Source organism: Micromesistius poutassou (assembly GCF_964030765.1).
Source record: "Micromesistius poutassou genome assembly, chromosome: 19".
Classification (NCBI taxonomy): domain Eukaryota; kingdom Metazoa; phylum Chordata; class Actinopteri; order Gadiformes; family Gadidae; genus Micromesistius; species Micromesistius poutassou.
In genome coordinates this window covers 7,350,688-7,374,732 of record NC_140289.1, presented here as the reverse complement: position 1 = coordinate 7,374,732, position 24,045 = coordinate 7,350,688, and the positions used below count along the sequence as shown (strand labels likewise).

General features: G+C 46.7%; 1 protein-coding gene across 1 annotated transcript; it reads left to right on the top strand.

The window, feature by feature from the left end:
• Positions 1-4,807: 4,807 nt before the first annotated feature.
• Positions 4,808-22,407, top strand: pals1b (protein associated with LIN7 1, MAGUK p55 family member b; the record flags this gene model as incomplete). The annotated part of the gene is made up of 13 exons (XM_084483784.1): positions 4,808-5,165; positions 7,497-7,705; positions 10,039-10,116; positions 13,277-13,402; positions 15,470-15,631; positions 17,277-17,354; positions 17,496-17,679; positions 18,241-18,309; positions 18,518-18,586; positions 19,996-20,157; positions 20,402-20,604; positions 21,842-21,952; positions 22,231-22,407. 13 exons carry the CDS (start codon positions 4,808-4,810, stop codon positions 22,405-22,407), a joined length of 1,986 nt encoding a protein of 661 aa, XP_084339910.1.
• Between the last annotated feature and the right edge of the window lie 1,638 nt (positions 22,408-24,045).

Sequence of the window (24,045 nt, the reverse complement as noted above, 5' to 3'; positions counted from 1 at the left end):
TGTCACCGCAGGGGGACCGGGAGAGCTTTCACATGATATGAGGGGTCAGAACGGGTGGTTCACGGTGCATGTCCACATATCATTGACTATTCTGTAATATGCAACGGCACAGCTAGTTTTTATTGATTTGGATAACGTTGAGGTATAGTCAACATCTTGATCACAAAAACCTAGATACATATGAAAAAGAATAATTAATTTAAAGGAAAAAAAAAGATTATAATATTTCAAACAAAGGAAGTATAACTTTTAATGAAAAAAAATCTAATTATAAAAAGAGATTTATTCTGTAATATATTATTATGATTATTCTTCTTATTATTATCATTATTCTTATTATCATTATTATATTAAGGCGACTTTGTTCCTTTCATTGCAATTGCTTTGTGTGTTCAACGCTAGACCTTATCTATAGCAGTAGCATTTTAATAGACAGCTGTAGGTGCCTGCCAGGACAAAAAAAGATAAAACTATTATTTTCTCATCTTTAGTGGATTAAAAAAAATCTGTTTTTTGACAATGAAGAAAACTTTGCGGAGGATTTCCCACGGTGCTCGGGGGGGTGGGGGGGAGGGGGGAGGGGGGGAGGGCGGGGGAGTAAAAAGGGGGGCGGGTGAGGTGTTGAGGTGCCCGTCCGAGTTGACACTTTGGTTTTAGTACTTTCTTTCTCTCATTAGTATGCATCATAATGGCTTCACAAAAAGAGCTTTGCTTGTTGTTTATCTTGTGAGTCTTGTTTATGTGCGCAGTGCCAAATGCCTGGGCAGGGGTGGGTGGCTGGGTGGGTGGCTGGGATGGGGCACAGGGGCGTGTTGGGATGATGGTGGGGTTGGGGGTGGGATGGATAAAACAGAGGGATGGGCGGGGGGGCACGGAAGTCGGGGGGGGGGGGGGGGGAGGGGTGACCCCCCTTTGAGTCTGGCCTGCCCAGACCCCCTGAAGCCTCCTAATATTCACAGTGTGACCGGGTGTAAACACAGACACACACACACACACACACACACGCACACGCACACGCACACACGCACGCACACACACACACACACACACGCGCACGCGCGCGCGCGCGCGCACACACGCACACACGCACAACACACACACACCTCACGTGCACACACAAAAATAATAGTACTACGCCCACCCATCCCAGCACCCCCACCCCCACCCCCTCCCCCACCCCTCCCCTCCCCTCCCAGGTGTGCAGAATCACGGGGAAATAATATTTTATTTGATCTACTATCGAAGAACAAAAAAAGAGAGATAGAACAGAATGAGGGATAAGAAACAGCTTCTTTAAGTGCTGACAGCCTTTTTAACCAACTTCACAAAAAATGTACAGAAAAAAGACAAATAAGAAGAACCATATTGTACAGATATATAGGTGACCAGCACTCCTAAAGAAATTATTAAGCAATGAGGAGACATTGAAGAACGCTGTACTATAACATTTTCTGTAATGATATGAAACTGATGAAAGAGACAAAGATAATAAAAATCCTTGATCATTATGTAAAAAAAAAAGTTATTGTTGGCTTTCCTTTTTTAAATAAAATATATTTAAAGTGAACAAAGAAAACGTGATTCTTTTTTTTAATCTTTGGTTAATCAAAATACCAGTGAGAAAGTTTGGTTGAATTTTTTCTTGTTGTTTTTGACTGGGTTGTTGAAAAGTGGGTGCACTTTAACAGGTTAGACTCCAATGCAGACAGTAAAAATGTATGATTGTGAATCTGGGTGAAAACAAGATGATCAAACATGTCACAGTAAATGTAATGAAATGTAATGGGGACGGCTCAAACACTTCCCCATACCAATGATTAAAATAAAAGTGATTACAAATAAGATAAGCTGGTTAACAAATGAGTGATTGCCTACAGTAGAGCAGCTCTAATTTATTAATATCTGGTTCCTTTGGCCCACTGTTCTCCATCTTCATCCTGCTTGTCACAAATGCTAATCAATATGTCATCACCAAGATGAGTTGTAATTGGGTGTAATATCAAACATTCTGTTTTTCTTGATGTGTGCGTGTGATTGCTACAGTGACATAGATATGGAAAGGATGATGGGACTGAAATTGAGATGGTATAGAAGAGGCTACTTGAGTCAGATTTCAGTGTGCCACTCTATGGAATACCGAATGCCCATGCGCCGACACGCAACTATTTTCCTGACCACGAGGGGCGCTGTAGAGTTAAATAGTTGCCAAGGAGATGACATAAACAGCGAGCTCTCCTCAACTCCACACGGCTCCGTGCCCAACACGGTCATGTGAGAGGGAGAAAGAAAGAGAGGGAAGAGTATGAAGCCAATACCCTAACCAACACTGAATGACCGCAACTTTCAGAAACATTGAACCAGGACATACATCCTCCTAGAAGCCCGGACGGCTATATTTGAAGTGGTAAGTAGCCGCTTTCCAGGTCTCGGCTATTTCCCGAATAGCTCCGCATTACCCTACTGGCTGTGGAGTGGGCACCTAAAGAGCTAACTTAAGTACCAGGCAGGCGACTACTGACTACTAATCACACATTGGTTCTTTACATCAATATATTTCATTTAATTTGTTTATAGACATATTGGTGGGACTGATTCTTAAACGTTCAAAATAATATAATAAATAACAGGGAAACTAGTGTGGCGGTCGTTGTTAATGGTGATCCTTTGCCACTGATTCCCTGGCGTTCCTAAATATATTGTACTTAAATTGTTGACACGTTATTCACAGCTGAGCTGACTGTTTGGCTCTCCTAGTGTAGCCTACTTCTTTACACTGTTTTCAAGGAGGGAGGATAATTGGAAAAGGTCAATAACTCCATCAGTTAGTTAGACTGAATGAAGTTGCAAATAAACGTCCTACTTGTGATGTAGGCCTACTGATGGACTGGTTCATTAATTAACATGCTGATTGACACAATTAATAAATCAGGATTATTAAGTGTGTTAGTGTGTGTGTGTGTGTGTGTGTGTGTGTGTGTGTGTGTGTGTGTGTGTGTGTGTGTGTGTGTGTGTGTGTGTGTGTGTGTGTATTCAGGTGCTTTCTTTCATTCATTTTCTTTATTTATATTAATGTAATTGTATTGACTTATTCATGTGTTGTGTGCTCGAATGAATGCCACCACATTTTCCAAACGTCTTCATCCTAATGCCAGGGAGCTTCCAACTTCCGCTCCCACTGGCGTGGCTGTCTCTCTGCGGCCTCGCTGTGCCGCTGAGCCGCGGCAGCAGAAGCTAACTCTAATTAAGCCCACAGGAGGAACAGATGGCCCTGCCGGCTAGTCTGTCTGTCTCACTGCTGTTTGTCATCCGTGCACCACCGCTCTCTAAATGCTGCTAAATGCTAACTATGGGTGGGGGTGAAGGGGGATTGGTGTGTTGAATGTTTGATGGGTGTGTGTGTGTGTGTGGGGGGGCGTAGGGAAGCATGTTGTGGTATTTGGTATACAATTTGTCGGCCGACAATTATAGGATCTATGTTGGCATGAATACCACAACCACAGGGACTGTTGTTTAGGCATTTGTGTGTCACCACAACAACATTGATGAAGGATGAAGATGACTGTGCAGAACAGAGGCGATGCGTCATAGATGAATTCAGTCTGCCCCTGAGCCCCAGCGGATCAGAGGGAAGAATTTGACCTGGAACTCTTTGAGTGTTACATCAAACGTGCAGCAGTGAGGAAGAGACCGAGACTGCTCCTAACCACAGCTCATTTTACCACATTGTAGTTGTCTGGAACATCCACGCTCCATTTCTCCTGTCAGTAATGGTCTATACATTTGAAGGATTATTTTGGATGAATTGTGACAGACGTAGGCCTGTGTCTTCATGTTGAACTCGCCCATGCCTGAAGTTAAACGCCTCACGTCACTGTACCTATTTCCCTAATCCATCTTAATACTAGTAGCACCCCTGAAATAGACTGTAATCCGGAGCAATGACAGATTGTGTACTAGAGTCTAATTACCGGGGTCTCCGGCATCACCTTATAATTCATTACAGTCATTTGATCGTACAATAAAACCCATTAGGGCAGAACGTCGTCACCCAAACTCGGGCATTAGGAACTGATTGTTATATGAATAGGAAAGGGGTCACCACTAACACCATGTAGAGACAGTGTGCCGGAAGAGACTAAATTTTAGGGATGGAAAGTTGGAGGCTGGTCCGCCAGATGAGTTCACGTTGCTGCAGGTTAGCTGCTGCATGACAGTGGACCCGGGTGGAATAGGCCGGAGCATATTGCTCCTGCTTGACTGTTGTTCAAGGAGTGCCAAGGAACAAGTCTTGGTCCTCCCAATGGATGGTCTTTTCCCTCATGTGCAGTACAAGCAGCGACACAGATCGCTCTGCATAATGATGCGTGAGATCCAAGGCCTAGGGGTCTCCTTTTAATCCCAGAAACAAATCTGAACTCGGGTCATTTGTCTATTTAAATTTCAAGGCATCACAGAATGTTGCCTTGAAGACCTCTAGATTCTCAAAAGTGTGTTTTAACGCTGAAGTATTTCAGAATGTTTTATGTTCATTCTTTCATTTCCCTTGAACATCCCGTTATCTCTCTTGTGTTCCAGGTCATTTCCCACAGAGAGGTGCGGTCAGGGCCCTGCATCGTTGTCTTCCGTGGCGCTATGGCCCCTGAACCAAGGAGCCGGAGCGGCAGCCCTTCGTAGCTTTCTTTGCGGTGCAACCCGACGTAGCTGCGCCCGTGGGTGGGGGCGGGGGGCGGTTGAGTGGCTGTTTAAGAGCAGCAATAGCAGCAGCAGCAAGCAGCCGGCGGTTGTTAGCGGCACAATCCCTGACAGGATGTTCTCGTCGTCCCACATGAACGGCTACGGGAACCCGGGTTTGTCAGAGCAGGGCGACCAGCACCCCCACAGGGAGAGGGCGGTGGACTGCCCCGGGGACAAGGAGGGCGAGGACGGCCGGCCCTCGCGCTGCGGCGCCCAGATGGAGAGGATCCAGCACTACCAGGAGGAGCTGAGGAAGAGGAGGGAGGAGGAAGGAGGGGGCAGGGCCCGCCACGAGGTGGACCCCAACGCCTCGCTGCGTCTTAAGAAGCTCTCACAGAACCCCAAGCTGGGCATCGACAACCCCACCTTTGACGGGAAGGAGAGGCAACCTGAGCACGGACCCCCCGAGCACGGGCCGGACCCCGCAGCCGGTGAGTGTTGTTGGGGGTGGGGGGGGGTAGGTAGATGATGGGGTTGTTTAATTTCAGATAGTGGGTGGTGTTTCACGTGGGTAGTGTTACACTCGATGTAAGACCCCAGGTTGGTAAGACTTGCTCTTCTGCCGCTTGAGGTTATCTGAATCGGCCCCTATCACAAATGGCTAAATTAATTTAAATGTGAGGGAGAATGTGGAACCTGCAAAATTGAAACTAGCATTAAAGGTAAGAAATGGTCATAATCTTCTTATTTTCTTAACGAGCAGGTCAGCTTATGGAGCAGAATTGACCAAATAAACTATCAAGGAGAATGAATGTGACAAATGAAATGCCGGTCAAGGAACCTGAAAGGTGCAAACGTGTGGGTGTTGAAGGGTCCCTAGACAGTTTATAATCGGACACACAAGGGCGTGGGGGCCGGCGGTGTGAAAGAATGGCCCTATAGATCTATTGGTGGTGACTCCAATGCTGTAGGCATGGCTCTGGTTCACCAAAAAGGTTTTTGTGAAACACCAACTATCCAACAATCAGACGGGAATCACACAGAAATTCATGTATAGGGGTGGTACATCGGGATGTCACATGGCAATGACTTCCTCCATTTGGAAGTATTGGAGGACAATATAACTGGTAGTTTATGTGTTTGGGCCATTGTTTAATTATTCTTTAAATAATTTGTTATTCTGGGGTGACATTGTTGTTTGAAACTGCCACAATGTTTCTCATGCGAGAAGTACCAAAACAAAGTTAGCCTAGGATACAGCATCATTAAAATTATTTAGGATTTTACATTACCACAACTCTCTTGAGTACTCTCAAAATGGCGCCAACAAAAACATTTTTGTATTCTGATGTATAAGCCCTCTTCTCAAGATCACAACAAGCATGACTGCCCTTTGTCTGGAGATTGTCATAACTACTGAGGGAGGGCTGAAGGAGATGGTTTCATTCCGTTTAAAAACAAATGCGAGGATAAGACGGAGGGCAGGAAAGCACAACCCCGACCCCTCCCCTTGAACATAGCCCAAAGAAGAGGGCCTTCCACAGTGGTGGTGTGAAACACAGTGACACAGAACAATGGCCCCTGTGGGGAGGCCGGTCAGAGGTCATCAGTGGAGGAGGGTCGCGTTAGTTTCTCCAAGGGGATTAAAAAGACGGGGGTTCATTTTGTAGGTACTGGAGGGAAGGAAGAGGCAGCTATTAATGTGAGCTATTCCTCCTTCATTCAGTCGATCTTTCCAAGTTGGGTCTCTTTCTTCCTTTCTGCCTCTTTCTTTCTCTTGCAAAAAGCTTTCCACAAAATGTCTCTCCTGATGTTGATTCTTAAATGCAGTGCATGAAGTAATGCTGCTCGTAACGGTTCAATGAGCCACCGACACCAGACTCAGACACATGACTTCACACCACGTTTACTTAATGGCCATATGTGTCGTCCCTCAATGTGGTTTGGGTGAAAACATTCTGTTTGTGTCTTGGACGCGTTCGCACGCCAGCATTTTACACATCAACCTGAAATACATTTGCATTGTCATCTTGATCTGAGTCTCCAGCCAAACCCTCAACACCTCAGAAAGACATGGTGGATGGCTGCAACCTGTTAAGGTTACTTGTTGAACTCTGTTCCTGAAATCGAACACCCCCCTATCAAATGCAGTAGTGTGCAAAGCTGAGCTAGTTCGTTATCGATAAACGTTGTGCGGCTTTAACAACGATCCACACTGAGAAATCACAGCCATTTAGAATCATTTGGGTTCCTTCTGTACAAGAGGGACCCAAATCGACTCCCATAATCTGTCTCTCCAGGCTGGCCCTTGCCCATAGAAGGTGGTATTGATGGCACTCGTTAGGCTTGTTGACAGACAGTGTGAATAATACATTGCTTTGGCATCCACTGCGTATCCAGCTGCCAACGTCACAGTGCCTCCCTGCCAGTGTTGGCCCTTTGGCTCATCAAGAACACCCCCCCCCCCACTGTCATTTCCACGGTATCGTTTCCTAGCTCTTTTAGTCTTTTGGCCATCGGTGTGTTTAGGTTTGCTTTGGCTAATGCGTGTCAGACCCGGGTGTTGTACCCTGTCTTTACCCACAACGGTTTTCTTCAGGGTGATAATTATCACTGAGAATACACAAACACGCAAGATAGGCGCCACTGTAGCCACCCTCATTTTCTTTCTTTCTTCTCTGCAAACACTATCCATCATGGTTGTCATTACTGCCTTGGACTCAATCCCTCTCTCCCCCCGTCTCTCGTTCTTTCTCTCTGTCTCCCCCTCTCTCTCTCTCTCTCTGTCGTTCTTTCTCTCTGTCTCTGTCTCTCATGTCCAGAGCTGGAGGAGATGCTGCATGCCCTGCGCTGGGCCAAGCAGTGTCTGACGGACACTCAGAGCCAACAGGACGTGGCGCTGGTGCTGCAGCTGCTGACCAAGGAGGAGTTCAGGACGGCCCACAGTGTGCACAGCGCTGTGTCCCGCCAGATGAGCCGCGCGGGGCCCACCGCGCCCCTCACCGCCAAGGCCCAGGGCCTCTGCCATGAGGTAGGGCCCAATCCTCAATATCCCATCCTCGGTACCCCATCCCCAGAACCCCACTCCCCTGGGGGTAGACTAACCTACTAGCCTAAAGGAAAGTACCCCCACAGTTTTGTTTTTTTTGTTCTTGTTTCTTTATTTATTTTACTTCCTAAAGAATTAGTGTCTTTATTTGCCACGATTTGAGATTGGCCCCAATAAAATGTTTATTATATGTTGTTATTCATTTTGGGTTTGAGTTTCATATGTGTAGCCCACCACAGCATAGGGTAGAGAAGCTCTATATAGAACTTTGTATTGACAAACCAATAAGTCTGTTCTATATAGAGCTACGGCTGTAGTAGCCACCAGTCTTGCCTCGCCTCACTGAGGATCATTTGTTGCCATTTGTGTTGAAACTTAAGCTTCCTTTATTTCGTAACTAATTGATGTGCTAATGAGTCGAGACGACGATACGATCTCAAACGTGGTCCATTGTAATACAATCTGGCCGCGTTTGGCTGGACCCCATGGGTCAAAACCTCTCTGCCTCTCTCAAAATGGCTGATGAGGAACAAAACGTAGAAGTTGCACTTTTTCTGTACCAATGGGAATATGGTGATCAGGTAAACGCATGCGGTGGGGGGGGGGTTGAATTATGGAGCAAACGAAAGAGGGAAAACAGGAAGGACAAGAACAAGTCTGGGCTTCAGCTGTTTCCAAATGCAAAGCACCCTGCATCTTGCAAAACGCTGTGCGTCATAGCCAGTCTCCGCAGGGGTGGAGGCGCACGGCTGCCGGGCAGGTGAAGTGACTTGAGAGAGGAGACGACCTGAATCTGTCACACCTGACTTCCCTTTGAGGACAGGAAGTGAGCGTTTGCTCACCCCCTTAATGCCGAAGCAGGGCGTTTAGCGTCATTGGGATCTCTGTCCTCTAGTCAGCCCGCTCATGTTTTGACTTCTGAAAAGGGCACTTCTGATAAGACCAGGTCTAGGCTACATGTTATCCGGCCCACAGTCCCTCCCGTAAACAGCATATGGCCCACACGTTTCCACCCACCTGAGCACTGCTTCGCTAAGAAGCCGCTTAAGGAGGTGTATTACGCTTTGAGCTGTGTTGTGATTGGCTGCTGTGCTAATCTCCCATCAGCCCCTCACCCTTCTTCTGTGTGTGTGTGTGTGTGTGTGTGTGTGTGTGTGTGTGTGTGTGTGTGTGTGTGTGTGTGTGTGTGTGTGTGTGTGTGTGTGTGTGTGTGTGTGTGTGTGTGTGTGTGTGTGTGTGTGTCACAGCAGCACAGCAGCCTAGTGGACGGCTAGAAAAATCTAAAGGGAGGGGCGGGAATCACCTCATTAGTAAGAGCTTCATTTAATGTAGGGGTTGGGGAGAGCGGAGAGAAAGAGAGCTCTAGAGTGGCCGATAAGCAGAGCAGGTGGAGAAGATTTTGCAAATCTCTGCCAATGACCATATGGAACGAATCACTGAGGTCGAAAAAACCCGAAAGGTTGTGTGTCTGGGTTTGGGGAGAGTTTAAGAGACCTGACTACCATGAACTCCTGAAAACCTTTTTTTTATATGCTCTGTGTATCCTTGTGTCTCCGTGCTCCTGGGTGTAGCTAGTCATGCATATAAAGTGTTGAAGTGTGCAGGGCTTGTATTTCGCCAGGTGTTCTCCCCTGTATATGTTCAATGTATGCTCAAAGAAATCTCAGAAGTTGCTTAAGCATTCAGCTGGCGAAGCCTCAGCTTATACCCACAAAGTCTTTGGGCTCACGGCTTGGTTTGCAGCGAGTGGACCTCTGCTGGATTCTCCTGATTCTTGTTACCCGTAATCCAGCGGGCCAGCACATAACAATACCCCTTACAGTAGACTGAAGGCACAGTTTCCCATCCGCAATGCCAAGCCCCACTGTGACTTATTAAATGGCTGCCATCTACACCCTTTTTTCAATTCACACACACAAACGCACGCACGCACGCACGCACACGCAAACTGGTAAATTCATTTTATTTAATTGAGAAGTACCCAAATCCTTGAAAGTTTCAGTTGGATTTAGTGAGATAAGGCTAACATATACAAATATTATGAAAGGGATGTTGTCTGGCCTTCAGATGATTAGAAATTGGCACACACAGCTTTTGTCTGGGAGAGAGGATTCACAAAAAAAATCAAAACCTATTTGATATCCTCAGTAGTTGTATTGTGTACCTATCATGAATCACTTTTGAGCGAGGCCTTCCGCTTCGTCCGTTTCTTTTGCCTGCATGCATATTCAAATCAATGAATATAACCTTGAGTCGCTTTGCCTAATCTCTCTCTATCTACCCTCCTCTCTCTGTCCCTTTCTCTCTCTCTGCAGGTGCAGAGGATTCTCCAGTCCAGCCACCAGAAGGAAGGTGTGGAGCTCTGCACTCTGCTCACCACCCCTCACGTTAAGGTCAGATCCGAGCACAACAGCACAGTCCCAACACCTGTCCCCCCCCCCATTATCCTGCAATACCCCAATCTCATCAGCTTCAGACTTCTCTGTCATGATGAGAGTCCCAGGTTGAAAGCAAGTGTAGTATTTGACTTGTCATCATACACAATCACACAAATGTGAAAACCACTTAACCGCTTAACAATCTGCCCTGTTCAATTCTGTTGACTAAGCAAATCTTTATTTGTCACATGCACAATGGCTACTTGTACAATGTGTATGTTGTCATGTTGAATGTGCATGTATATAATACGATATAAATACAATAAAGATGTTTTTTCTTTACATACACATCATAATATTTCAAATTAAAATGTACAATGTTATCTTTGGAATTAGCATTGCTCATCATTATGTGAAAGCGTGTCCCATAAGCGGTGGGTAATCTAAGAGTCATCAGCGAAATCTCTTTGAGAACTGTCTCTCAGACACTACTTCCGAGCTCACATACATGGTGTTCCTCATTATAAGCATTGATGAGCTTCTTGTTGAGGTCATACTCAGGTAATGCTGTCCTGACGGCTGTTGGCACAACTATTACTTGACTCCTAATTGGTTCTTACGGGTTCCACTGACCCCATTAATGAGGAAATGGATTATGCACACACGCACGCACGCATGAAGCTTTTCTTATCATCCAGGAGTTTCCGTGTGGAGATTATAATGATCCCTCATGAACTGAGTGAATGTTGTAGTAATTGTACAGCATTTAATCCCCAGAATCCAATGGGGTCTTCTTGCTCTACCCCAGATGATAATCAAGGGAGGCTATTTCTGTTCATGTTAGCTAACTACGGCGCAAGCTAATTCCTTCATCATTTCGAACTGCATGGGAATGTAAAGTAATGGGGTCAAAGCCAAATATCTTTAAATTCACCCCCTTCCCACTACTTCTTCTTCTATGATCTCCTTGTGACTTTCTTAACAGTACAGGGTATTACAACACCAGCCACAATGATGATACGCTGATTGACTCCTCATCCATCAAGAACTGCAATGCTGATAAACAAACAATTCAAACTCTCCCTCCCCTTTTTCATATCATCTCTCCCTGATACAATCGGTAGAGATCCGTGTCAGATCCCTTCACATAATAACAGTGTGCACGGTCTGCTCGAATGGATTGTAGTGAGCATGTTGTTTTGCGCAAGAACGACAACCATATATTGGGCCCTAACAGGCTAACCAGAACATTTGATGCCAGTTTTAGAAAGTTATTAAACGTGTTTACGTGACATGTGACCGTGTGAACAGCCTAGCCGCCTCGGGCTACTTTGACTTTTTGCAAAGTCTGATCCAATTAACCTGCGCCACCGCAGTGCCTGCTTAGGACGCACAGGGTGTGTGTGTGGGTGTGTGGCAGAACTATCCCTGCTATGTGAGGAACACAGGGATAAAGGGACTTGAACCGGATGCCCTTTCCTTCTGCTGCTCTGTTTCCAGCATGGATTGATTGATCCCATACATGGTATCTACTACTGGTATCAACCATAAATAGTCTCTGTCAATGGTATAAACCATACATGGTATCTACTGCTGGTATTAACCATACATAGTATCCACTACAGGTATAAACCAACAGTTAACAATATGGCCGTAGCATCTGGACGTCAGTCATTGCTTTACACATGACCATTATGTAGACTTGAAAATGAACAACGATACAATGAAAACAATCCATATTTGGCCCAGTGTGCAGTACTGAGGGCCGGACTTAAATACCTCACACCAGTCTATACCCTCATTAATATTCACTCCTTAATAACTTTGCAACTGCATTTAAGTGCATTTAAACCTTTCTGAAGATGAGCTCTTTGAGATCCGAGCTGAACACAGAACAAATGTATTAGTGTTGTCTTATGAGTATGAGGCTTCTCTTTCCGTGGACTCGGACCACCTGAAGGGCCTGAGAGGAACCACACTCTAGTCTCCTCCGGAGTGTGCCTTGGTCTGAATACAAGGCACACGTATAACATCTGGTGCAAACCATACTTGGGTATGCTGCTACTGCTGGTGTGAGCCAAGCAGAGTCTCTACCGCTGTATAAACATACGTCGTTACACAAGCTCTCCTGGTGGAAGCGCAAGGGAGGGGAAGGTGGTAGGAGACATCACATCCTTCCTTGACCCTGTAAGCCCTCTGCTCCCCCCCCCCCCTCCCCCGCCCCACCTCCTCCTCCTCCTTCTTTTAAGTGATATCCTGCCTGGCATGTAAAGTGGGACTCACCCGGCCGAGAGAGAAAGAGAGAGGGGGAGGGAGAGAGCGAGAGGGCAGGGTTGGCGTGATGGATGGTAGTGGATACTGACTCGTGAACGCTGCATAGATTAAGACTGATTGTGCATGCTCCTCGGTTCCCTTAAGACTCGTTCACACACACACACACACACACACACACACACACACACACACACACACACACACACACACACACACACACACACACACACACACACACACACACACACACACCGCTAATTTGGAGCAGGCAGCCTTTTAATTGCGGTGGCCCGCGTGTGTTTTAGTGTGTCACGTGCAAAAGGAGTGGTGGAAAGTGAAAGATTAGTGTTTGTATTGTTTCTGACTCGGAGGAGGTCTCTGATGACTGCTCACGTCAAACGGACCCGGGAGGGGGAGAGAACAACCGTCCCCCTCCCCGTCATACACCCACAAAACTCCCACTCACATTATCTTACACGAACGAGACAAACTGCCAAGCCGTGCTACAAAACATGTGGCGGCTGTCTCACAAAGTATAATCTAACCACCCACACACTAATGATCCATCTCTCCCATGCGCTACCGCTGTCCTGGCTTGTGTGTGTGTGTGTGTGTGTGTGTGTGTGTGTGTGTGTGTGTGTGTGTGTGTGTGTGTGTGTGTGTGTGTGTGTGTGTGTGTGTGTGTGTGTGTGTGTGTGTGTGTGTGTGTGTGTGTGTGTGTGTGTGTGTGTGTGTTGGCTGACTGTGTGACAAGTTGTTTCGCCCTGTGCCATTACCTCACTCTGCCTCTTCTCTTACCCCTGTCCGTTCTGGTGCTTGTCGTCCATTACGTGTTTTCTGTATGTACGTGTGTGTGTGTTTGTATGTGTGCGTGCGCGTGTGGCCGTGTTCTATGTGGCAGGCCCTGATGCAGGCTCATGACGGCATTGCGGGGCAGGAGCTGGACGAGGAGAAGGAGCCAGAGGCCCAGTACTTGGGGGAGACGGTGAAACTGGTGCGGCTGGAGAAGACCCTGGACACCCCTCTGGTAGGCGGACCACCCCCCCCCCCCCCCCCCCTCTGTCTAGGACAGACTATATGAGTCCTCCAGCGTAGATCTCAAGACCACCTCTGTAGCCACTGGGGTGGGTAAAACAAACAAATAAAAGAAGGGTTGTATTCGATTTGAAGGAACTATGTGGAAGAATCTGGAATTCCTCGTAATTTTCGACCCCTTTGGCTGGTAAGTGAACTCCCCATTCACAAAAACACAATCCCATTAGACATGAATAAAGAAAACACGAAATTGGTCCTAAGTGTCCAAAAATTGTGAGTGGTGTCATTTTGGCCCATCTCCTAGTTCCGCATGTTCTCAACATATCTACTTCCTAGGATGGCTCATAACTCAGAAGAGTCTGGTGTGCTGAAGAGGACTCCTGTCAGTTAGGAGTCGCCAGAAGTTTGCTGCATTGAGGCGACGCTCAATGTGCACTTGTGCGTTTGTTCGGAGAGAGAATGCGTTGACATTTGACTAACTTTTGATTAATTATTTAAAGACTATGCTACTCTACTACACATCCCCGTCTAAGTTGAAAGTGCCATCGCTTGTGGTCGATATCGTTCTCCACACAATCCTTTTCATGCTCACAAGTCACTGTGGGATAATTTCCTTTTTGGCTTTCCTTGTTTTACTTATTACTGTATTACTTATTACTCATAAGCTCTGCCAGTAGAATGACCTCAGAAGATCGGAGCGGCCTCCTAACCCTATCAAAGCATGATATACAGGGAACTGCAATTACATTGTATAAAATGAGATGGGGCAAAGTACACACAGAATTACACCCCGGTTATGCTAACTCAACCACATAGAACTGACCTTGTTTTGCTCAAACCTGGTCCTGCTTTGAGTTCCCTTTTAGCACAATACCTCTAGTAACTCTGAGAGGCTTGATAACTAAGGGCCCAGACCAAACAGTACACGCAATACATAACATCCACCATCCAATCAAACCCTCAATCTAACTATACCTACATGCATATTAACTTACTACATTAATTCATTCATTCATTCATACATATTTCTTAAAACATTTCAGGGAGAATTCCTGAAAATAGTCAGCAATGATTTGTTCCAGACCGGTAGTGCTCTTTATAACACCTATAACAGGAGCACTGTAGAGACCTTAACAGCTAGCCGGCAGAGCTAGTATTAAGTTAAAGACCACATTGAAATGTAAGCTATAAAGGACAACTTGGAATGGCCACTTAAAGAATATCTGGGCGCTAAAACTCCCTTTTGCTTCAACTCGAACCATCCGTCTGAGTCTTTTTAAGTAGACCGTCCGCCAGGGAGCCAAGAGGCGGGACGAGTAAAAACGAAATCACTAGGTTACCCGTCAAAGTGTCCTGACAGTCACCCGCAGCAGAGCATTTACACCAAAGGAGCTGAGTAAGGTCACTGGTGGTGGTGGTGGTGTTACAGCTTCTGCTGTAATGGAGTCAGCAGTTCTCAGTTCTTCTCTTTTCTTTGTTCTCTCTTTTTTTTCTCTCTCTCTCATGACCCTCTCTCTCTCTCTTTTGCTTTTTTCTCGCTCACCCTCTCTCTCACCCTCGCTCTCGCCCTCTCTCTCGGTCTCTCGCCCGTGCGCTCAGCCTTCTCTGTTATCTTGTCTCACAGCTAAGGTAATAAGACAGCGGCGTCTGGATAAGCACATCCTGCTGACATCTTGGTGTCAGCGCTGCAAGTGACAAAAAAAAAGTGTAGTGTTCTTTTTTTTTTCTTCCAATTTAGCTTTGGTCTCACTCTCAAGGTTGTTTTGTCTTTCTATCCAGAGTTTAGTTTTCCTCTTGTCTGCGTATCGTCACAGTATTACCAAGGCGGTTGTGATTTGTGACTTCATGGCAGGACCTAGGAAGGTCATCTTTGACATCTCGTGTGTGTGTGTGTGTGTGTGTGTGTGTGTGTGTGTGTGTGTGTGTGTGTGTGTGTGTGTGTGTGTGTGTGTGTGTGTGTGCGCGCGCGGGGTTACACTGTCTCTGCACGTACCTCGGATTATCTCTCTGCATGTACGTACGCCTCTTATCGGCGTCGTGTGTGTGTGTGTCACCCCAGGGCGCCACGGTGCGTAACGACATGGAGAGCGTGGTGGTGAGCCGCGTGGTGAAGGGCGGGGCGGCGGAGCGCAGCGGCCTGCTCACTGAGGGCGACGAGATCCTGGAGATCAACGGCGTCCCCGTCCGCGGGAAACACATCAACGACGTGCACGACCTCATCGTGAGTCGTCGTCCGTCCCCCCCCGCCCCCCCCCCCCCCCCTCACACACAAAGCCCCGTCTCCACGAAGCCCCGCCTCCAAGGCCGTGCATAGACCTCTGAAGAATAAGTCCCGCCTCCGAGGCTCCGTTCCCTAGTCTGTCAAATGTCTATGGGAAATAACATGGGGTTTTTGAATGATTGTAGGTGGCGAAGAAGTAAAAGCTGCGTCACATTTTGAACTACACACATTTTCCATCTAGTTATGTACAGTCATTCAAAAACCCCATGTTATTTCCCATAGACATTTGACCGAGGGAACCGGAGCCTCGGAGGCGGGACTTATTCTTCAGAGGTCTATAAAAGCACGCCTATAGTGCTCTGAGGATAGGTGGATAGATAGATAGATGGATACGCACTCCCCCCACGGGGATTACACTTATCTCTGTGGGGAAATAGTTTTGTTCGCATCACGACAAGACGGTACATGACCAAACGATGAACTCACAGTAGACAAGAGACCCAGTAGTACATAGTACAAATAGAAACTGCTTCTCAGAAAGGTATTGGTGATTCTCAAGGTCTAGTGGGATGAAATTAATTATAAAAGTGTGTTGACGCGTAAATGAAGTTTAGTTGAGGTTGTAAGAGTAAAAGGGAGAAAACGAACAAACTCGTACCGCGGCAAATGTATTTTCGGCACTTCTTGATCCTCTAAGCTTTGGTAACATTTACCGAAATAGGACATGGCTTGGTTTCTTCGGATTCCCTGTCACGACAGAGGACCTACTCTTAGCTAATTAAATGTTCAGTGATCAAACAGAGTATAAAACATTTGTCTGCAAAGGACTTCAGTCTCAGGCTTCAGTCTCGCCAGCCAAAATGAACTCTGTGGCACATTCTCAATCATTTTTTTGAGATTTTTGAAGTGAGCTGCCCACTTTTAAGTGGACTTAAAGTGCAGTTAAAGCAGACTTACTTACTTGGTGTTCTTTAAGTTAATCCCGCTGATAGTGTTATTCATAGTGGACTTTTAGTGTTCCAAGTCAGTCAATGTCATCTCCATCGTACTTTTAGCTGACTTATCGTGGTCAACACTGCCACAAGTGTAGTCAGAGCATGTATATTGTACTTAAAGTGAGTCAACAGCGTCTCATCTGTCGCAGTGTACTTATAGTGAGTCAACCCGCCTTCATTTTAGGCACATTACTTGCAAGTAAACCTCGCCTTCAGGTTTACTTGCAAGTAAACCTCGTAGTAAACCTCACCTTCATTTGAGTCAGTGTCCATAAAGCTTACTTTACGAACAAACCGTATGAAGAAGAACCATATGAAGACAACCAGATTGAAGCACCTCAAATGATTGAGATTGTGGCAAGGCTCCTAAAAAGAAACATAAACAAATGTATTCTTTCAAACAAGTACGTCTTCACCGTACGAAATTCACCATTGAGGTGTGTGTGTGTGTGTGTGTGTGTGTGTGTGTGTGTGTGTGTGTGTGTGTGTGTGTGTGTGTGTGTGTGTGTGTGTGTGTGTGTGTGTGTGTGTGTGTGTGTGTGTGTGTGTGTGTGTGTCCCATTGAGCTCTAAACAACTAAAGGTCAGAACAGAAAGACTCCAAAAATGAAAGCCTTCTCACTGAGGGACGCGCTCTTCTTCTCCTCACAGCAACGAATGCACGGCACTCTGACCTTCCTCCTCGTCCCCAGCGCCCAGTCCAAGCCTCCTCCACACAGACAGACAGTGGTAAGTCTTTCCTAGTAGTGTACGTAGTGTGCGTGTGCGTGTATCTCTGTGTTTGTGTGTGTCTTAGCAGTCAGCCTGTTTGTGTCCTTGACACATAAAGCATGTGTGACCACCCCCCCTTCCCCTTGTGTGGTCGTGCAGATGCACATCAGGGCCTACTTCGACTACGACCCCTCCGAGGACCCCTTCGTGCCGTGCCGCGAGCTGGGCCTGTCCTTCCAGAAGGGGGACATCCTCCACATCATCAGCCAGGACGACCCCAACTGGTGGCAGGCCTACCGGGACGGGGACGAAGACAACCAGCCCCTCGCCGGGCTGGTCCCCGGTACGACGCTCACTGTATAGGACAGCCTAGTGTAGCGTTTCTGTTTGGATGACTGTCCACGGAGAGGGCTGGGAGCCTGAGCTCTAGGACTGACATGAGCGCCTGAACACAGCTGATGCTCTGTGTTGTGTTGATATGGGTCGATTGTTTATTTTGTCCGATGCCGAGTTTATCATTTGAAAAGGATTCTTTAATCATAGCAAAGAGACTCGCAACCTTGAAATAATGAGTCCAATAATAATTCTGATAATGACATTAACTGCAGTAACTGCAGTTTTCACCAGAAGGGGAACGTGTTGTACTTGTTTACAGTGGTTCACGCCCTGCCCGTCTGCTTAAAGATCAGACCCTCCTAGACGGAGATGGATTAGATAGCGTGTGATCGGAGACGGATCTCATAGCCCCAGTAAAACCGTGCAACATGGTGCACACGATGACTGAACAGGGTGGGCTGGAGGAGGGCGTTGGGGTTGGCGTGTTCAGTGTGTGTGTGTGTGTGTGTGTCTGTGTGACTGTCACATGACTGGCCTTGGCCGTGCGTGTTTCCCCTCCCTCTATCAGGCAAGAGCTTCCAGCAGCAGAGGGAGACGTTGAAGAAAACGGTGGTGGACAAGGGCCGGGAACAGCCGGGTGAGATGACTGAAACGCACGCCGTCCGCAAACACACTGACGAGTGTATTTATATCAGGTTCAATGAATTGTCATTTGGATTGTAATCCGTTTGAACACTTTTGGTTCTTTTTTATAAATGTGATAGAGATCAAAACGAGTAGGGATTAGGCTTTGTCATCCGACAAAAAGCTTGACACAAATCCTTGTCGCTTGTCGTTTGCTCCAGGGAAGCTTTGGTACGCCAAGAAGACAAAGAAAGCCCGGAAGAAGGACCCACATAACTTGGACTGTACAGGTAAAAGAAAAAGAACAGAATCTCACAAACTGGCCCTGTGTTTACACCACGCCAGCGGTGCACGGCGGTGTGTACGTTTCACATTCCGAGTGCCAGTGGCAGAACGCGTGCGGGGCAGCTCTGAAGACCTCACACTGACATCCTCCAAAGTGCTCCACAGCCCAACCTCTGTGCAGTCAAACTCTAACTACGTTGCGTTCCCAACGACACAAAGCACCATGGGTCCCCTTCTCAAAAAGCCTGTATTCTGCGGTAGCAGGGTCCCCCGTTGTGAAATTAATAAATGCATCAAAGGACCCACCCTGTACCTCTGGGTGGGCAGTAATAGACACGGCTGTCGACTCAACAGGGGGCGGGGGGGGTTGGGTCGTTTGGCGTTAAAGATCTGTTCACCGTGGATGCTGTTAATAGGCCCTGTCGTTGTCACGGCAGCGGCCCGTCGTCGGGCAGGATTAGCCCCCGCCATCCCTGCAGACAGAGATCAGGGCTGGTGGAGACAGGTGCTCGACAGGTGCCTAACTAGCTTGAGCGGGCCTGCGGGGACATCTTGCCACGCACGCATGCACGCACGCACGCGCACACACGTATACACTTACACACCTACAAGCCACGCATAGACACACGCATAGGCATATGAACACGTTTAGACACACACATAGACATAGGCACACGCATAGGCACATATATTTCTGTATAATCGTGGAATACAAATACCTCACATATCTAATATACACGCACAAATACCTAAACACACTGTGGCAACCCGGCCCGGTCCCAATCAACGTGATGCAGAGCACCTGAGGAAGCCTGCTTAAAAGGCAGGCTTCCACGTCCATTCGGGGCTCTCTCGTGGCTGGGTTGAACGGGAGAGTCCAGCCGTTGTGGCTGCGCCACGCGATCATCTTTTAGTTATTTTATAAAAGAGACTTTATGTTTGATTAAACAAGCTTGTGTGGCGTAACACCCAATCGATTTGCGTGCTGATTCAAGCGAGGTGGTTCACTCCCCGAGGCGGGTTGCCACAACACATATACCAACAAGCGCACCCACACACACAAACACACAGATATGCATGACATTTGCATGCTTGTGTGTACACACACACACACACACACACACACACACACACACACACACACACACACACACACACACAGCTGATGTAAGAGGTTAACTAGTGTAGGGATATTGTGTGTACTGAGCTTGGCCACAACTCAAACAAACACAACTTTAATTTAACAGGGGTTACATTTACATATGCTGACACACAGAAAATGAAGGAAATATCTTTGTTCTCACCTGTAATCACCTCTGACCATGAACCCACCCACAACCGTAGAGAACAGTGTGTGCAATGTCCCCATGATTTCATTTTTCATCTCACAGAAACACGTCTCTCCTCTCCACAGAACACGAGGACATCCTGACATACGAGGAGATGGCCCTCTACCACCAGCCAGCCCACCGCAAGCGTCCCATCGCTCTGATTGGCCCCCCGAACAGTGGGCACGACAACCTGAGGAGGAGGATGCTGACCATCGAGCCGGACAAGTTTTCCAGCGCAGTACCGCGTAAGTCCACTCTGAGGTCATGTAACTAAAATAATGTATATACACTCTGGACCAGTGATTCCCAGCCAGGGTTAAGCATACCTTGAGGTAGGGCTGCTCGATTATGGAAAAGAAATCATAATCAGGATTATTTTGGGCAATATTGAACTAAACTTGGGGGTGGGTGGGGGTTACATCCATTACATTTCACCCTCCATGCAACCCAACGCCGCTGACCGCCGAGCCTGCTGTCCCCTCCCCGCAGACACGACCCGGGGCCCGCGGATACACGAGCGCAACGGGCGCGAGTACCACTTCGTCAGCCACGCCGCCTTCGAGGCGGACCTGACGGCCGGCAAGTTCGTGGAGTCCGGGGAGTTTGAGAAGAACCTGTACGGCACCAGCACCGACTCGGTCCGCCACGTGGTGAACACCGGGCGCATCTGTCTGCTCTCTCTGCACACCCGGGTAGGGAGAGACACACGCACACACGCACACGCACGCAGGCAGGCAGGCAGGCAGGCAGGCAGGCAGGCAGGCAGACACGCACACACAGGGTCTAAACACTAACGCCTGCCAGTAGCCAATAGATTTGACGATGTTGGCAGGTCAAATAAATTCTGTGTTACAATTACTTGGCCGGTGTGCACACACACACACTCACTCACTCACTTGTGGTGTCTTCGAAGCTGTAGTGCGTGATTATTATTCCTCACTTCCCTCAAGATCACCTCGGCTCTGAACCATCCCTAAGCCTTGGAGGGATAGAAGTGGATATATATTATATAGAAATATGACGACACTGTGGTGGGGTGTTATTGAAGTCAAGGTTGTCCTTGTCTTTGAGGTACACTGAAAAATGGACCCTTGACGTCCTCTTGATGCTAATGTGGGATCCAGAAGTCCTATTATGTTACAGCGGAGCTTCTGGGGGGAGACTGCACACAGCCTTGGCCAGAAACCAGGACTGATGGGCCGGAGTTACACCTCCGTTTTCTGTTTCAGTGCAGAGATTTTCTACCGAAGAAGAGTAATTTGCGCCATTTGGTTAAGCTTTCAGATGGGGATTTTAGTTGAGTGTTTCTACAGTGGCCAGTCTACACAGGTGTTGAAACCTTGACAGACACTTTGATGTGAACGAGTGCTTGTGTGGCTACTTGTGTTCACGAAATTAGGTGCTGACAGATCCCTGCCTCCAACATGATTGGTCAAAACTCATTTGAAGCAAAATAAAGTGAAATGCCCCGTTTATCCAGATTTGAACTTGTCTGCCATCAGACTGTAGAGTCTGATGTGGTAGACTACCTTCAGAATAAGAATCAGAATCAGCTTTATTGCCCAAGTATGCACACATACTAGGAATTTGACTCCGGCAGGTGTTTAACAGGTAGACATGTAATAATAATATACAATAATAATATACATATACATAATAATATACAAAATAGACATGCAATATAAATAAATATACAGACATAAGGCTGCATACTAAAGTGCACGTAGAGCAGTGACCATAGAAGATGTAGCAGTAGTAAGGACAGCAGTGAAGGAGGGTGAACTACTGTGAACTACTGTGTTGTATTGCAGATCAGCTATTTAGTAGAGTGGTGGCAGTGGGAAAGGTACCTTGATCCCTGCTCCTCTTGTAGAGGGCAATGTGCTGTCAGTATTCACATGCAATCGCATTTGTTTCTCTTCCTGTTAGTCGCTGCGGGTGCTGAGGACCTCCAACCTGAAGCCCTTCGTCATCTTCATCGCTCCTCCTTCCCAGGAACGACTGCGCACCCTGCTGGCCGCCGAGGGGAAGACACCAAAGGTACGCATTGTTTTATAAACACTGTGTAAGCTACCCAAATGTCCCCTGTCCCTCAGTGTGAGCACATACTTTATTTAATTACAATTAAATTAAACCTTATTTTATTTTTATAAAAAAAAGATAAATTCACAATAAAACACTCCCTTATCCAATTATTAATTCATTAATTATATCATTGTATATCAGTCATTATTTATCGTACAAAAACAGGATTTGATAGACAGTATGCCCTTCAAGTCTCGGACCTCTAACCCTAACCAGCCATGTCTCTCCCCAAGCCCGAGGAGCTGAAGGAGGTGATAGAGAAGGCCCGCGAGATGGAGCAGAGCTACGGGCATCTGTTCGACGCTGCCATCGTCAACAGCGACCCCGACACGGCGTTCCGCGAGCTGCGCCGGCTCATCGAGAAACTGGACACCGAGCCCCAGTGGGTGCCCACCTCCTGGCTGTGCTAGACCCCCAGAGGGTGCCCACCTCCTGGATGTGCTAGAGCCCCAGAGGGTGCCCCCCTCCTGGCTGTGCTAGGGCCCCAGAATACTGAGGGGTCGCTGGGCAGTGATGCTGATGTGACCTGTGGTGGTCACACTGGCTGGTTGGTGACTTTCCCCCCTAAAATAGGGCACCGGACGGGTGTATGGGGGGAAGAGGACGGGTTTGAAGGTAGGAAGGGTTGGTGGTTACGGGGTCACTCAAGTTTGAACTTGCACAAAATGGAGAGGCCTTCTTCTTGTCCGTAGAGGAGCTGGCTGTCACCAGGATGTAGCGGGACAGACACGTTTCTTGAATTTGTTTTTGATAGTGTGTTTGGGTGAGTTTTTATTTTTCTTTGTCAAACTCGTTTGTTCCGCTCAAAGCCATGTTTGGTAAAGAAAACTAGGGACAGTATTACAATTGTTACTTTTATAGTAATTTATGACTGTAAATATGTATTTTGTATAGAGGAGAAAGGGTTATATAATATCCTATTGATGCATACTTGTTTACTGGGTGCACAAAGTAAAAATACTTTTGATCAAGAACACCTTTTAAAACTGACTTATCTTCCAATCAACAAAAACCAAACCGAATGCTATGCAATATATCGAGGTAATCTATCTTCACCGTCAGTATTATTTATTATTGTACAAAATTGCTATATTTATGCAGTGATAACTTACCTCGACATTTTTAGTATGTTCCTGGTTGTCTTATTCCGGCAAGAGTAAATCAATTCACTGCAATATAATCATATGGGTCTAGTTTTTTTCCTCCACATGAGGAACTTGGTATTTCCTTTTTAGTTTTCTTAAAACATTGCTGTACTTGTTTCCTCTCTTGGTTCTCAATCATTTCTGTTGCCAACTCAGGAAAATGTCAATAAATGTGTGAACAATTTATCTGCCTATAAATCAGTTAAATCGACTGTAAAAGTAAAGATTGTTGATTGTTTGCTATGGACACAGTTCGAACCGTAGAATCGCAACTAATTTTATGAAATATTTTTGTATTGTTATATTTTGTCCAATTATTGATTTCCTTAGTAGGGAGTTGATCTATTTAAATAAATAAACCCCTTAAAGCTGATCCTGAAATCCTAATCCCTTGACTAGCGACACACACGACTTCCAAAGCTTTTATAACTTCAAAGTGTTGTTTCAATATTCAGTTTCACTTTAATCAGATGAAAATGTTGGACCATTATCTATTAGTAGCCCCACATTTGACAGCAAACATAACACATCCAATATTTTGGTGCAACTGTCCACCTTTTAAAGGGTGACCAGACAACCAGCCCAGGATTTGGGACAAGCACTGGAATGGTTGTCAGTACAGTACAGACTCAGACAACACCCTTTTCACAGAGGGGTCATCGTAGCACAAACACTGCTGTCGCTCATAACACTAGTTATTGATCTTCTACTTTCACGCACCAGGGCGAGGGTAGTGTGAGTTATCCTCACTAGTCCATTACCGTCGCCCCACTACATGAAAGTAGAGGAGCTGTAATTAGTGTTATGAGCGACACCTACGTGTCACTCATAACACCTTACGTTGACACCCCTGTAAAAAGGGTCTGTTGGGTTGGGGGGCGGGGGAAAGATCTACAAGCACCT